At 48.3% G+C, this 14,795-nt stretch overlaps 1 protein-coding gene across 1 annotated transcript in view; it reads left to right on the top strand.

Moving 5' to 3' along the window:
* The window catches only part of PACRG (parkin coregulated), a 301,250-nt gene that overhangs the window by 150,072 nt on the left and 136,383 nt on the right, over positions 1 to 14,795 (top strand). Inside the window, exon 3 of the mRNA XM_059699885.1 lies at positions 13,467 to 13,638. Coding sequence (XP_059555868.1) covers positions 13,467 to 13,638 — 172 coding nt within the window. The remainder of the gene's footprint in view (positions 1 to 13,466; positions 13,639 to 14,795) is intronic.

Raw genomic sequence — 14,795 nt, 5'->3', positions numbered from 1 at the left:
AAGTGATGATAATCACGATGATTAACATATAGCCGGCCCTCTTCTAGATGGTTTGCATGAATGAACTGAAGTGTGACTTACAGCAGACCGTTGAGTGGAGTCTGTTGTCATTCCCAGTTTAGTGAGAACACGGAGGCTCTTGCCCCGGACGTGTGAGTAGTTAGTGGCAGAGGCAGGGGCAGGACCGGCTTTAGGGCCCGGAACCTGGGCTGTTAACTGGTGTCGTGCGGGAAGGAAGCAGCATTGGTCAGATGGGTTAAGGAAGAGCTTGATCCCAGTAGAAAGGAATGTGGGCACGGATTCAGCGAGGAGCGAGCTGTTTGGTGTCACTGGAACTTGGGTCCTGAGGGTGCAGCGTCAGGACAGGAGGCTGGGAAGGGACCGTGGGGACGGACAGGCGCTGTGGGTGCCGTGGCGAGGAGGTCAGCATATACCCTGTCCACGTCGGCGAGGTTTGAAGATGAGTGACAGACAGAATGTTTTTCTGGGCGGGTTTGGCTGCGTGGCGGGGTGTGGGAGGGGAGAGAGGTTGGTGCCGGGGGCGGGGGGTCATTTCAGAATCTGCCCAGTGCTTCGCACACGCAGGGGTGTGAAGCGGCCGAGCCCCGGCACCAGTGTGGAATCCGGCAGACCCCACACGGGGGGACGAGGCGTCCGGGGCTCACAATAGTGAGGGTGGCAGCCTGTGAATGACCACGTGGGCATTAGGGTGCCCCGTAGAGGCCTCTACTCAACCTTCCGGTGCTGAACCCGTCCCCGAGAGCAGGCGGGAGGCTCGTGAGCCGGGTGCCAGGGCCTGGCCCCTCCAGCTCACACACCAGGACGCCGGGAGGTCCCTTTAAGTGTGGCCGTAGCATCATGAATCCCGTGTGCTCAGTGCGTTACAGCTTCTGAATCAAAACTCAGTATTTGCACACCAGGTGTGTCAGCTGACCCTGTTCGTTTACAGTGAGCATTCAGTGCCCCTGAAGCAGTGAGCGCCCAGGCTCCGGGTGCTGTGTCCCTCACACTGACCTCTGTGTTCCAGTCACTTCAAGCACATGGCGGGGGCCGGAACCGGGCAGGAAAACGCTGGCCGACCCGGAGGAGGTTTCCCACCAGCAGCACGTGAAGGCGGGGAGGGCAGGGAGGCGCTGGGCCCGTTCCTAGGAAGCGGTCAGTGCTGACCCGGGGCAGCTCCGCAGTCTCCACCCACGGAGCCCTGCTGGCCCGCACCGTCTCCGCTTCCCGCTTCCCGCTTCCCGGGGCGCCAGCTCCCCAGGTCCCCGGGAGGGTACTGTTCCTGCCCATTTCACAGGGAGGAAACTGAGGCACGGGGGCTGAGCCGCTGCCCGTGTCCATCTGACAGTGACGCTGCTGCGCAGCAGGGCCCAACGCAGGACGCTCCAGGCCCAGTGTGTCCTGCTTCCTCGCTCATGTGTCCCCTCTGCCTCTGACAGAAGCTCCCCGCCCTCAGCTCACACAGGCGTGATGCAGGCAGAGGGACTCGGGTGTGCCTTTAATGCAGGTTTTGCTCCTCTATCCCCTCCCCCCCCCCCCCGGTTAAATACGTGATTCTACACATTTTAGAAACTGGCCCAGAGTGTCGTCATGGGCGGTGGGATGGTCACGGCTCTAGGGCCAGCCTGGCGCCTTTCTGTGGGTTACACTTGGGGTGTCGCTCCCCGTCTGGGGCGGGGGCGCAGTGCCGGTGATGAAGGTTAAGGGTGCATCAGTCCTAGACGCCTCGCTGCTGACCTCAGCTGCCTGGTGAGCATTCCTGACAGACACTTACAACAGGTTAGGCCATGAGGTGCCCGGGGTCTGCCTGCGGGGGCCAGAGCCGGGCCTCGGCCATGGCGCCCTCTGGCCCCCAGAGCCACCTGCCCTGCAGTCAGAGGCAGGGCCCTCGGGCAGGGACAGGTGAGTGGGCCCAGGGAGGAGGCTCCGGGGCAGGTCCTGGGTCCGCACCACCTGGGACGGGGTCTCAGACACCCACTGGGCCCCTCAACCCCATCAGACACCCACTGGGCCCCTCAACCCCCTCAGACACGCCACTGGGCCCCTCAACCCCCTCAGACACCCACTGGGCCCCTCAACCCGTGAGGGCAGTCAGTATGCTCACGTGTCCCCCGCCACCCTGTCTGTCCTCCGTGATGCTTGACAGGAAAACTTCTGTCATCATCCCCATAATCTCACACACTGAGCATCCGTTTCATTGCCAGTTACCTCAACAGGTGTGCTTTGCTTCTTGTACTGCTATTGGAACCTTTAAAAATATTTTTAAGTCGTTTTTCAATGACACATAGACATGCTATTATTATTCTTTTATGCAGTAATTTTTCTGAACGCTCTTACTAATTCAGCTTGTTGGTAGATTCTCTGGGCGTGCTACATGGACAGCTGTGTCATTTTCAAATAAGAGTTTTGTTTCTATTTTTCCAGGCTTCACACATGGTTCCCTATATTTCCGCTTTACCCAGGACCCCAGGACAATTCTGACGAAGAGTGATGGTACCATCTTCTTGTCTCCTTTCTAACCATAAGGGGGGTGTCCCCAAAGTTACACCATAAAGTATGGACTTGCCGTTTTTGTTTTGAGTTGTTTTTTTTTAATGAATGATTTCATCCAGTACTTTATCTGCATCTGTTAATATTGTCTCATTTTTCCTCCTTTAATAAAAAAAAAAATGTAAGCACGATGTTGAAATTTTCTGGTATTTCTGCAATACACAGCCTGTTCGGCTGTAATTTTTAAGTTGCTGCTGAATTCCATTTGCCTAGAACTTTCTTTTGACTATCGGGCTGTCATTATGACTTCAGTGTCAGGGTGATGCTGGCCTCATGCAGTGAGTTGTTCGCGTTTCTTCTTTTCAGACTCATAAAAGAGTCTGGACGTGCGGATACTTTTCTATTCTTTCAGGGTTAGGTAATTCCATCCTGCTTCAATTGCTAATACGCTGTTACTTCTGCAATGATTTTCTCTTTGATCTAGACGTGATTTAAAAGTGTTTTTGAATTTTCAAACGTGTAGGGTTAAAAGTTTGGCTACCTTTTAGTTAATAATTTATTACTTTATTTACGTTTCCTCACAAAACGAGACACACATTACATAGATAATTTGGAATTTCATGAGCCTTACTTTGTGGCTTATTATTCAGTTTCTAAACTGTCTCATGTATGCTTATAAAGAATGTGTCTCATCTAATTACTGAGTGCCAGGTTTTATCCAGGTCCATTAAGTAAACCTTAGATGTAAAATTTATGCCTGAATTTTTCTATTGAAAAGTAAACAAATTACCATAATAAAGAAACTAGGAAAGAAAAGTAATAATAGGGGAACTAGTCCATCAGATATGAAAACTTCAAACAGTTGCATTAATTACATCAGAATAGCACTGGTTCATGAATAAGAAAAGCCAATGAAACACAACAGTAAGTCGAGAAACAGGGCTTCATGATAAAGTGATGCCTTCAGTCAGTGGAAGACTGTGCAGTAACTACATTGAGACAACGGGGCGGCCATGGGAAAAAGTCACACCAGGAAAACATCCAGGTGGGCTGGTGACTTAAACATAAAGAAAAGACATCATGAAAATGCCAGAGGAAACAATTATAGGTTATCTTTTCCAATTGTCTCAATTCATTCCATTATAAAATGGGGGAAACCTTTCTTCTGATGACTCAGAATTCCAAACCCATCAAAGATCAATCAATTTTAAAACATTTAAAATCCACATGGCAAAAGAAAAATGTGAAACTCCTATCCCACACAAAGCATGCGTCTCCTTGAGATAAAAGCGCTCTTCACTCCACCCCCAAAAAGACCGGTGCCTCCTTAGAAGAAAAAGGACGCAGGATATGAAAATACAATTCAGAGCAAAGCCTAAAAGGTGATTATTCTCACAGTAAGAGAAATACAAGATAAAACAACCCTGACATACCAATGAACTACCAGTAAAATGTATTTTCCCTATAACATGGTCAAGAATCAAACTTGGATCGTATTCTCTTTGGAAAGGTAATAGAAAAGCAGATAATCTCATTTACTGTTGATGGGAATATGATTGTCACCATCCCTAGGAAGCACCATCTGGAAATATCTTTCAAAACTGCAAATATGTATTCTCTTTGATAAATTTCTCTTTTTAAAAAAATGTTGTATTTATTAATTTTAAAAAATATATTTTATTGATTTTTTTACAGAGAGGAAGGGAGAGGGATAGAGAGTTAGAAACATAGATGAGAGAGAAACATCGATCAGCTGCCTCCTGCACACACCCTACTGGGGATGTGCCCACAACCAAGGTACATGCCCTTGACCTGCATCGAACCTGGGACCCTTGAATCCGCAGGCTGACACTCCATCCACTGAGCCATACTGGTTAGGGCTATTTATTTATTTTTAGAGAGAGAGGAAAGGAGAAACAACAAATCAATCTCTCTCTCTCTCTCTCTCTCTCTCACAAGGAATAGAACCTGAATTGGAACAATGATCTAACCAACTGAGCTATACAGCCAGGGCTTACATTTGTCTTTTAACAAGAGAATTTAACCTATTTATATTTCACTCAGTTATTTATATACCAGAGGCTGGGTGCATGGGATTTGTGCACTGATGGGGGTGTGGCCTGTGGGGATCACCCACTGTGGGAGCTTCGCTTATCCCAATCAGATGAATGGCGCTCCCATTGTGGGAGCGCACTGACCACCAGGGGGCGGCTCCTGCATTGAGTGCCTGCCCCCTGGTGGTCCGTGTACGTCATAGTGTTTGGTTAACCGGTCGTTCTAGTCATTCTGCTCTTAGGTCGCTGGGCTTTTATTATATAGGATTTCAATTCATTCTATGTATTTTCTCTTCTCCATGTTTTTTCCTGGAGGCAGGTGAGATGTTTAACCTTCTGATGAACTGATAGAACTTTATTCAATCCCTCTACTATACTCGATTCTCCTGGAAGTTAATTTCATTTCTATTCTTTTGACAAGTGTCTTTGCACTTTAATATGCTTAGTTACTTCATTACGTCCAAAGTGAATCAGTAACTCTGTCCTCAGCCCTGTCAATGAAAGGACCTTGCTTTGAGTCAGGTCACTGTCCTCTCAAATTCTCTCCTTTTCCCTTAAAGTATTACAGCCTCCCTTTGTAAACCCACCGTAATTGATGAATATTGTTGTGTTTTGTTTTTTTACTTTTATAGTCAATGCTATTTGGTCTCATCAATTTGTTCAACAATTTGTTTGCTATTACTTCTTGCGTGTCATTTCTTTGTCCCATATCCATCTTATTTTTAATAAGTTTTATCCTTTGGTAAGGACAGTGATCCATGGATTAAAAAAAAAAAGAGAGAGAAAAGCCAAGCCTCTCAGTCTCGGCGAAATACCTTTAATTTGTCTTACTTGCAAGTGGTGGTTTATTGGCCATTGCATTGTAGGTTCACTGTTACCTTTCTCTCAGCTGAGGGTCTTTTCATCTGGCTTCTGGCCTCTATTTTGTTAATGAGAAATATAATTTCAGTCTACATTTGATCTTTTATGAATGATCTGTCTTCTGTTTCTAGTTGCTTTTAAATCCTTTCTGTGACTTTGGAGTTTTATAGTTTTTTTCTGAAAAGATCAGCATCTTCAATCTGAAAATTCACACCTTTCTTTAATTCTGAAAGGTTCTCAAACATTCTTTCTTCAAACACCACCTTTGTCCTTGCTGTGCTCTCTGGAACTCCCACAGGCCGTACAAGGGAGCAGCTCCGGTGGGGGTCCTCTGCCATCTTTCTCATCACCATCTCCCTGTGCCCCCTCTGCCACCCTTTCCATCACTTTATCTCCATTCCCTGACTCTCCGTTGGTCCCTAGTCCCTCAGGTCTGTAACTCAGGCTCTAACTCTTCTTTCATCTGCCAATCCAGTCAACCTAGCTACTGGATTTGTAAGTTAATGATAGAATGATTTTGTGGAAGTTTTATTTGGTTCTTTTTAAAGTAAAATAGTCTTCTATGTGTTTAAACATTTAAAAAGTATTTCTCTTCAAATTTTTTCTGCTCTCTCTAGTTGCTGGTTTCAGAACTCATTTCCACGCTCACTGGTCTATTGAGTCTTCCTTAGGATGACTCCGTTACCATGGTGATTGGTAAATGTTAGTAGTACATCCATGTTTGAAATATGTTATGTACCATCTGCAAGCAGTGCTTGATGCCTGTGCAAGTTGTAAGTCCTTCTGCAATAAATCCACAGGTGCCTCAACGGTTGAAAAACAGTGAGTTAAAGCTTTATTCTGTGAATGTAATAATAAGTCCAAGTGGGACCCTCATATATCTGACCTAATAATAGACAAACATGCAAATTGGTGTCACTCCGCTATGCCCGCCAGCCAATCAGATGGGTATGCAAATTAACCCAACAAAGATGGAGGTTAATTTGCATACGCAGGCACGAGCAAAGACTGAAGGCTCCGGCCAGGAGTGAAAACTGAATATTTAAGACTGAAGACTGAAGAGGCTTGGCTTCTCCGCTGAGGCCGCAGCGCAGGAGGGGAGAAGCCAAGCCTCACTGCAGCCGCAGCAGAGAAGCCAAGTGGCCATGGAGCTGGAGGCTTGGGTTGCCCCTGGCGATGGAGGAAGCCAAGCTTCCTGCCCACCCTGGCCACGGCTCAAGGGAGAGAACAACACGCAGGCACGGCCAGGAGCCCGAGAGATCAACACAGAGGGGCGCCTGCTCCAAGCCTCCGCGGTGTGGCTGGGGGCAGGCCCCCAGTGGACACACACACACACACACACACACGGGGCGCCTGCTCTGAGCCTCTGCTGCCAGACTGTGGCTCCCCACAGGGAGCAGGCGTAAGCCATCAGTAGGACATCCACTGAGGGCTCCTGGACTGTGAGAGGGGGCAGGCTGGGCTGAGGGACTCCCACCCCCCAGTGCACGAATTTCGTGCACCAGGCCTCTAGTTAATAGATAAGTACACTTTTTCTGATTGTGACACTAAGCAAGACCCTTGGAATTATTCACAAAAACAGTTATTCTCAGTGATGTTTCGTTTGCTAATTGAAGCTCAGATATGGAAAGTGTAAGAAGCTCCTGGTGGAGGTTTTTAATGAAACCCATTTGTCTCATTGAGTTTCTGACCTTTCAGTAGGACCTTATTACCTTCCACATTTGTTCTGGGGATGAAATGTTATATTTGATAGCCTAGTCCAAGTTAGAGTTTTATTGCTTTTGACCAAAGGTTATTGTAAGATTTAGAGACAAACTTGTGGGTACCATGTGACCTTTAAAAAGTTATGAAATGGTCAGGACACACGCCTGGGTTGCGGGCTCGATCCCCAGTGTGAGGCATGTGAGAAGCAGCCAATCAATGATTCTCTCTCATCACTGATGTTTCTATCTCTCTCTCCCTCTCCCTTCCTCTCTGAAATCAATAAACATATTTTTTAAAAAGTTATGAAACCTGTTTTTTAAAAAAGAGAAATTCTGTGAGTGCAAGTACTTGATGCTGTGACAGTTCACGCGCAGGGAGTCATCGGTCAGTGTCTCCCCGTCTTTTAGCGGAAGTCCACAGCAGCCCTTGCTCTCCATTGCTCTCCATCCCCCACGCAGCTCTCCTTCAGTTCTGGATTTCTTGTTTAAACTTTAAAGAAAGATTTTCCAATTTTGTGGTTTCTAAACTATTATTTTTATGGTACTAGTAAAGACAGTAGAGTATAAATGTGTTTTAATAGTTATCTTAACAGCAAATAATTTACAAAACTGAATAAAGGTTTATTGCTAAATAAACAATTAAAATGACCTTTTGTTAGTTTAAGACCCAGCGGTTTTCAACCTGTGGGTCGCGACCCTTTCACAGGGGTCGCCGAAGACCATCAGAAAACACATATATAATTACATATTGTTTTTGTGATTCATCACTATGCTTTAATTATGTTCAATTTGTAACAATGACATTGGGGGTCGCTACAACATGAGGAACTGTATTAAAGGGTCGCGGCATTAGGAAGGTGGAGAGCCAAGTGAACAAAGCCAGCCATTTTGAAGAGCTCTAAGGGATAGTAGCCAGTGGTGGGTCTTCTAACTAATCTCTTCTTTAGATTTTGCTTTTATTCTTAAAGGACTTTCTATATGGATTATGTTTTAAAAGATTTTAGCCCTGGCTGGGCGGCTCAGTAGGTTGGGTGTCACCCGGTACACCAAAAAGGTTGTGGGTTCAATTCCCGGCCAGGGCACATACCTAAGTGGCAGGTTGGATCCCATGCTGGGGCGGGTATGGGAGGCAGCCAATCGATGTTTGTCTCTCACATCAATGTTTCTCTCTCTCCCTCTCTGTAAAATCAATCAAACAAAACAAAAACAAAACATATTCTCTGGTGAGGGTTAAATAAAATAACAAAAATAAAAAGATTTTATATTGTTGGGACTAATATATTATTTATGGACATACATTTATAAGTTTGAAAAACAGAAACTTTTCCTCCTAAAGTTTTAAAAGTAAACAGAATAAAAATTAAGTCCTCAGCCCTAGCTTGTCTGGCTCAGTGGATAGAGCATCGGCCTGTGGACTGAAGGGTCCCAGGTTTGATTCTGGTCAAGGACACATACCCGGGTTACAGGCTCAATCCTTAGTTTGGGGCGTGCAGGAGGCAGCCGATCAATGATCCTTTCTCATCATTGATGTTTCTATCTCTCTCTCTCCATCTCTCTTCCTCTCTGAAATCAATAAAAATATATATTTTTTAAAATGTGAGCCCTCAGTGATTTCCAGTGAGAGGAGGGTAGATAGGAGCACCCAGAGCCCATTGTGATCCTCTGTGAAAATATTCATAACTTCCCGCAGTGGACATACTACTGTGATCCCGATGGAGGAAACAATGGTGTCATCTTTGTAGCATGCATACATGTATGGAATCCATAAATTTGAGGACACATACATACCCCTTCGTGCCCCAGGGTCAGCGCTCAGCCCAGCCTCCGCCTGCTCTGCGGTCCCGGCCTCCGCTGGAGATGCCCACGTGCTGCCCGGCATCGGTCCCCGCTGAGCGGGCCTCTCAGTGCCCCCAGGGCAGACTCAGAAGGTCAGGGTTAAAGTCCAGCCCTTGCCTCCTGAGCAGTCCCCAGCAGTGCCACACACCTTCCTAGCAGGGACAGGCCCCGACAACAGAGCTGCGCGCCACAGTGAGCGAATGGCCAGGGCTGCACGGGACATCTGCAGGGCGGCGGCGGGCTGAACTGAAATCCAGTTTAACGCAGCGCCAGCCCCTCCGGGTCCGGAGGGGAGGGGACAGTGTGCCCGAAGCTACCGGAGGAGCAGGTGAGGCCAGACTGGCCTGGGGACAGAAGGCGCAGTGTCTGCAGAGGCAGGAGGCCCTGCGGGGACATTAGTCGGAGCCACCGCGGGTCAGAGCCCGGGCGTGGGGAGAAGGGAAGTAGGAAGGCAAACGTAGCGCAGGCAGCCCGGTCAGGGCTGTGGCCGTGGCCCGGGTGAAGCAGCCGGCCTCCGGCCAAGCCGATGCTGAGCGAGGTGTGGGCTGTGACGCGAGGAGGACTTGGTTGGAGTCAGAATCAATAGGGCTGGTGAGGGATTGAAGCCAGGATTTGAAGGAAGACAATCATGGATGACCCTGTTTTTAGGGGTGGGGGGGTGTCAGGAGGCTGAGAGAAGTCAGCTTCGCAAGGTCACCTGATCCTGCTGACGAGAACAGAAAAGGAACTGCAGCCTGAGGCGAAGTGAAGGTCTCCGGTGCTGTGGGCAAAGGGACTGCAGCGAAAGGAAGGGAAGGAAAGGGGGAGAAGAGAGCACGGGCGTGAGGACCCACCGACACCCCCACTGTGGAAACTGGTGGGAAGGGAGCAGGAGGTGGATGGAACTCGTCAGAAAAATGAAAAATGCATCAGCTCCCAGTTGTAAATGGGTTCCCCAGCCCTGGGCCAAATTCATCAACTGAAACAATATTATAGCAATAGAAATGGAACCCTAGCCGACGGGCAAGGAGAAGAGAAAGTTACGCATAAAAATACCACCCTGTCCCCATCAGAACTCTACCTACAGGGTTTAAAGAAGTTTGTGGCCTCAGAACACAATGGCAAGTTGTTATTCCAATGTTAAGGCAACAGATATGCAGGGAGAACAGACGGTCACAGCATCAGAGCACAGGCCAGGACAAGGCCTCACAAAAGACAAGTGTTGGCAGGAGAGGGCGGCTGTGGTCAGGGAGCTGGGAGTTAAAGACAGAGGTCACCGTGGTCTTTCTCTCTCTCACTCAGTCTTTCATTCAATTTGCTGTCTCGCAATTGTTCCCTCTTCTTCTCTCCCCCTTCATCCTTTCTCATATTGATTTTATTTTTTTCAAAACTCTGGAGAATAAGAATCATGTGTGCGCCCAATATTTGTTTTCTGAAGATGCATTTAAAAATGGGAGGAAAAAAACAACGGTAGCTCTAAGCTGAGTAGAAGAGACGCTCTTTAAACCTGATGACAGGGGAAGGAAGTAAAATGATGCGAAGGACAAACAAGTTACAGCCATATTTATATCAGATCCGACTGGGACAAACTGCATCAGTGATGATAAAGACGAGGAGGAACGGAGATGCAGGGAGCGGTTCACCAGGCGGTTATAATAATGCCGAACCTCGAGGTGCCTGACAGCATAGCCTGAGAGGCAGTCCCGGTGTGAAGCAGCCGGTGAAGTCAGCCTCAGAACGTCCTAGCCGCAGACTGCAGTGCCACACACCTTCCTAGCAGTGACAGGCCCCGGACAACAGAACTGCGTACCACAGTGACCGAATGGCCAAGGCTGCACGGGCTGGACTGCGCAGGAGGCACGGGCTGGACTTTAACCCTGACCTTCTGAGTCTGCTCTGGGGGCACTGAGAGGCCCGCTCAGCGGGGAGCGATGCCGGGTGGCACGTGGGCATCTCCAGCGGAGGCCGGGACCGCAGAGCAGGCGGAGGCTGGGCTGAGCACTGACCCTGGGGCTCGAAGGGGTATGTGCGTGTCCTTAAATTTATGGATTCCATACATGTATGCATGCTACAAAGATGACACCATTGTTTCCTCCATCGGGATCACAGTGATATGTCTACTCAGAACGTCCTAGCCGCAGGTGACCGACCCTCTGGCTCAGCTGCCCCATACTGAACATCGGGATGGTATAGAACCTACCTCTTTCTGCTCAGGAGGATTAAATAAGTGAATACACACAGTATTTACAGCCGTGTCTGGTTGATAAACACTGGCATTTTTACTGTTGCTGTTATTAACGTGGTTAGTATTGTTGCCTCAAACCACACAAAGAAAAAAGAAATTAACAGAATCCCAAGGAAAATTTGACACGTCAACAGTCTTACTAGGAGACTTTTCACTTGCTTCTCAAAGCAAGATAAATATGTTTTAAAGTGTTTGAGAGAGCTGTGCAATAGTTGCCATAAAATATTTAAACAGGCTGCCTTATCTTTGAAATAATTCCAAAAAGTGTAAATAAAACACTCAAAACTCAAAATAGACAGTAAAAGTTAAATGAAAAACAACAACCAGAGATGAAAAAATAAGATGACAGACGTGAAACTAGTTATAGACATAAATGGGTATGACAATGTATTTAAAAAGCCTTGGAACACATTAAGTTATAACGTCAGTGCTTTGCTATTTATGAAAGACATATAAAATGCCAACATAAGCAAAAAGAAAGAGGATTAGTAAAACATATGAAAAACATAAATAGCAATATAGTACACAGGACACTTTTATTATGAAGATAAAATTAATGATAACCTTGTTACTTGTTATATATATTGGGAGCTGAATGATGTAGCAATACATTTTTTTTTAAAAATTGTACAAAATCATATTCTATAACATTTTCAAATGTCCTTGAGAAAATGGGTATTGGGCATATATTCTGTTAAGTTTTACTGTGAGTAAAGTTAATGTCATGAATATGCAGGAATGTGGAATAAAATTGATGTCTGTGCCTACTCTACGTGGGGTTCATTTTCCACGCCCCACCTCCAGGGGCCAGGTGGACCTTGGGTCAGGACTGCTTGCTTCCTCGGTTGGCGGGGAGGGTCAAGGTCGTGAGCAGGCTGGAGACAGTCCTCCCGCTTGGGGGCTGGAGAACTTCTGATTAACTGAGACTCACAGCAGACACTCAGGAGCCGCGTGGAATGGCTGCCAGTTACTCAAACCCAGGAGCAGGCAGGCAAGTGGCTGGAGACTCCAGAACCTTCCAGCTGAGAGGGCGCTGGGGGTATAACCAGCTGCTAATGCAAAGGGACCTCCTCTATAGTGCTGATGGCTCCTTGCTAGTTAGAAGGTGATAATTAGGCGCCAGGGACACCCACAAGGACTTGGAAAGGAGGAAGCACTGCCTGCCTGGTTCCTGGGGACGCTGCGTCCTTTGCTCTGGGGGGGGGGAGGGGGAGGGGGGTTGCATCTGCAGTCTGAGTCTGTGGGCTTCTTCCCTCCGTGACATCAGCGTCACATCTGTCACCTTGCGGGAGGTAAGTCAGGTCCTGGGTAGATACTCCAGGGAGGACGCGGCCAGGACAGAGCCCCCGCATGTGAACATATCCCATCGCTTCCCCCAGCTCCGTGGTTGTAGTTTCATTGCCCACTTCCTGTCGGGGCTGGTACTGTTGCGAAGGTCAGGACAGGAGGCGTGGAGGCCTGGGGTGGGTCAGGGATGCGTCTGTTCGAGAAGAAGCCGAAGAGAGATTGCTGGTATTTTGACTTGGAGGTGCCCGTGGCCTGTTCCGGTTCGGCCCACGGCGGGGCTCGCATTTCTTCTTGATGACACCGACAGCCTGTTGCCGAGGCTCCAGGGACAGCCACGGGGTCACGCTGCACCCTCTCTCTCACCGTCACAGGAATACATCATGCACACCCCCTTAGATTCTTGTTAGAAATCCGGGTGCTCATCTCCTTTCTACTTTTTTTCTCTTTTTTGATTTATTTTTACACCCACCTTTTCAGCATATGTACTACGGGATTCTTCCATTCTTTTTAACTTTGCTTTTGTGCAAAATGGTAAAAAAAGAAAAACTAACCCGAAACAACAAACAAACCTGAAACAAGTACTAAAACGCTTCCAGGCTAGATTACTCATGATTCTAATCCAGGGGTCCTCAAACTTTTTAAACAGGGGGCCAGTCCACCGTCCCTCAGACCGTTGGAGGGCCGGACTATAGTTTAAAAAAAAACTATGAACAAATTCCTATGCACACTGCACATACCTTATTTTGAAGTAAAAAAACAAAACAGGAACAAATACAATATTTGTATTTGCATGTGGCCCGCGGGCCGTAGTTTGAGGACCCCTGCTCTAATCTGTTAAGATGGAAAGGCCTCTGGTGTTAACCCACCGCCCATGGGGAGGCCAGGCCACCAGGGGAACTGCTGGCCCAGGTGCGCTGAGGCCGGAAGAGCTGGCTCGCCCCGACTGGGGCCATGGCTGGCCTGGCTCTGCCCAGCGCGGGGCTCACGGCTCCCTGTCCTCTGTCCCGGCAGGTGGAGATCGAGAAGCTGGACTACCACCACTACCTGCCCCTGTTTTTCGACGGGCTCTGCGAGATGACCTTCCCCTACGAGTTCTTCGCGCGGCAGGGCATCCACGACATGCTGGAGCACGGCGGGAGCAAGATCCTCCCCGTCATCCCGCAGCTCATCATCCCCATCAAAAGTAAGTGGGCGCCACGGCCTCCCGCGGCCCCGGGGCCGCATTCAGGCAACTCGCTAGTGACACAACAAGACCACAGAGGAGGCTGCGCCCGGGTGGGGGGATTTGCATAAGCAGCGCCCTGGCCACATCCCAGGTCTCCGAGTTGACCCACCAACGCGTGGGAGGAGTAATCGCTCTTCGCAGGAAACAGGACGGAGCCTGGGAACATCTCGGCGAGACTGTGCCCACTGCTGTCTGTTCCCAGCCACACGGTGTAGGTGGGGCCTGAGTCGCTGAGTAATGGGTGTGTCTCTCTTCCCCACACTTCCCTCTTCGCCCTCCACCCTTCAATAGCTCCATCGCCATGAAATCAACCACCAGGCGTCACACTGTCGTGGCCGCATCCCGCTGCTCACTGTCGCTCACACATCTACTCTGACTGCCTTACTTTCCTCCGACAACTTATTTTTTCTCAGCTTTGGGAATCGCCTTCATTTTCTTTACTTAATTTGTGTACAGTATGTACTTGGTTGTCAAATATTTCAGAATTTACTGACGTGGTGAGAGCACGTTGGTGTTTGTTCATCTCCATTCCCTCCTGTGGCTCTTTGTACGAGCAGCAACACTCGCTTGTGAGCGGTCTGCTAGGAGGCGCGGCGACCGGCCGTCGTGGGGTTACAGTCGCACCCTGACCTCCCCGGGGCCGCTCTGATGAGCGGGGTCACCGGCTGTGAAGGACGAGCGTGCAGGCGCAGACTCGGCTGAGGCGACCTGAGCAGTAACATGTTCGGGAGCAGAGTCTTCCTGTGAGAACACCCGAAGGAAAAGCACACCACGCAAGGCTAACATGCCCGAATCCATGTCCTACTCCCCAAATTCCTTTGAGCATTTTATTTAATCAGAAAGGAGCAAGGACAATTGAAATATGCCACCCTTTATTCGTGGTCTCATAATTTTATTTATAGATCTTGAAAATTTCCAGGTAAACTCTTTTAAAAGTGATAATAACTGTAAAAATGGCAGTGCCTTTTACTTCAAGAAGAAAATATCCCATTTGTTCTGAAAATAAGGGGGGAAGGTATGCTCCTCCGGATGGTTTTGGTTACAGAATGCAAAAAAAAAAAAAAATGGGTTCAAGTTGTCATGAAGAGCTGGTTTGCTTAATAAGCCACACACCC

Source organism: Myotis daubentonii, chromosome 6, assembly GCF_963259705.1.
Source record: "Myotis daubentonii chromosome 6, mMyoDau2.1, whole genome shotgun sequence".
Classification (NCBI taxonomy): Eukaryota; Metazoa; Chordata; class Mammalia; order Chiroptera; family Vespertilionidae; genus Myotis; species Myotis daubentonii.
The sequence above is the reverse complement of the archived record's forward strand: the minus strand, read 5'-3'. Positions and strand labels throughout refer to the sequence as shown.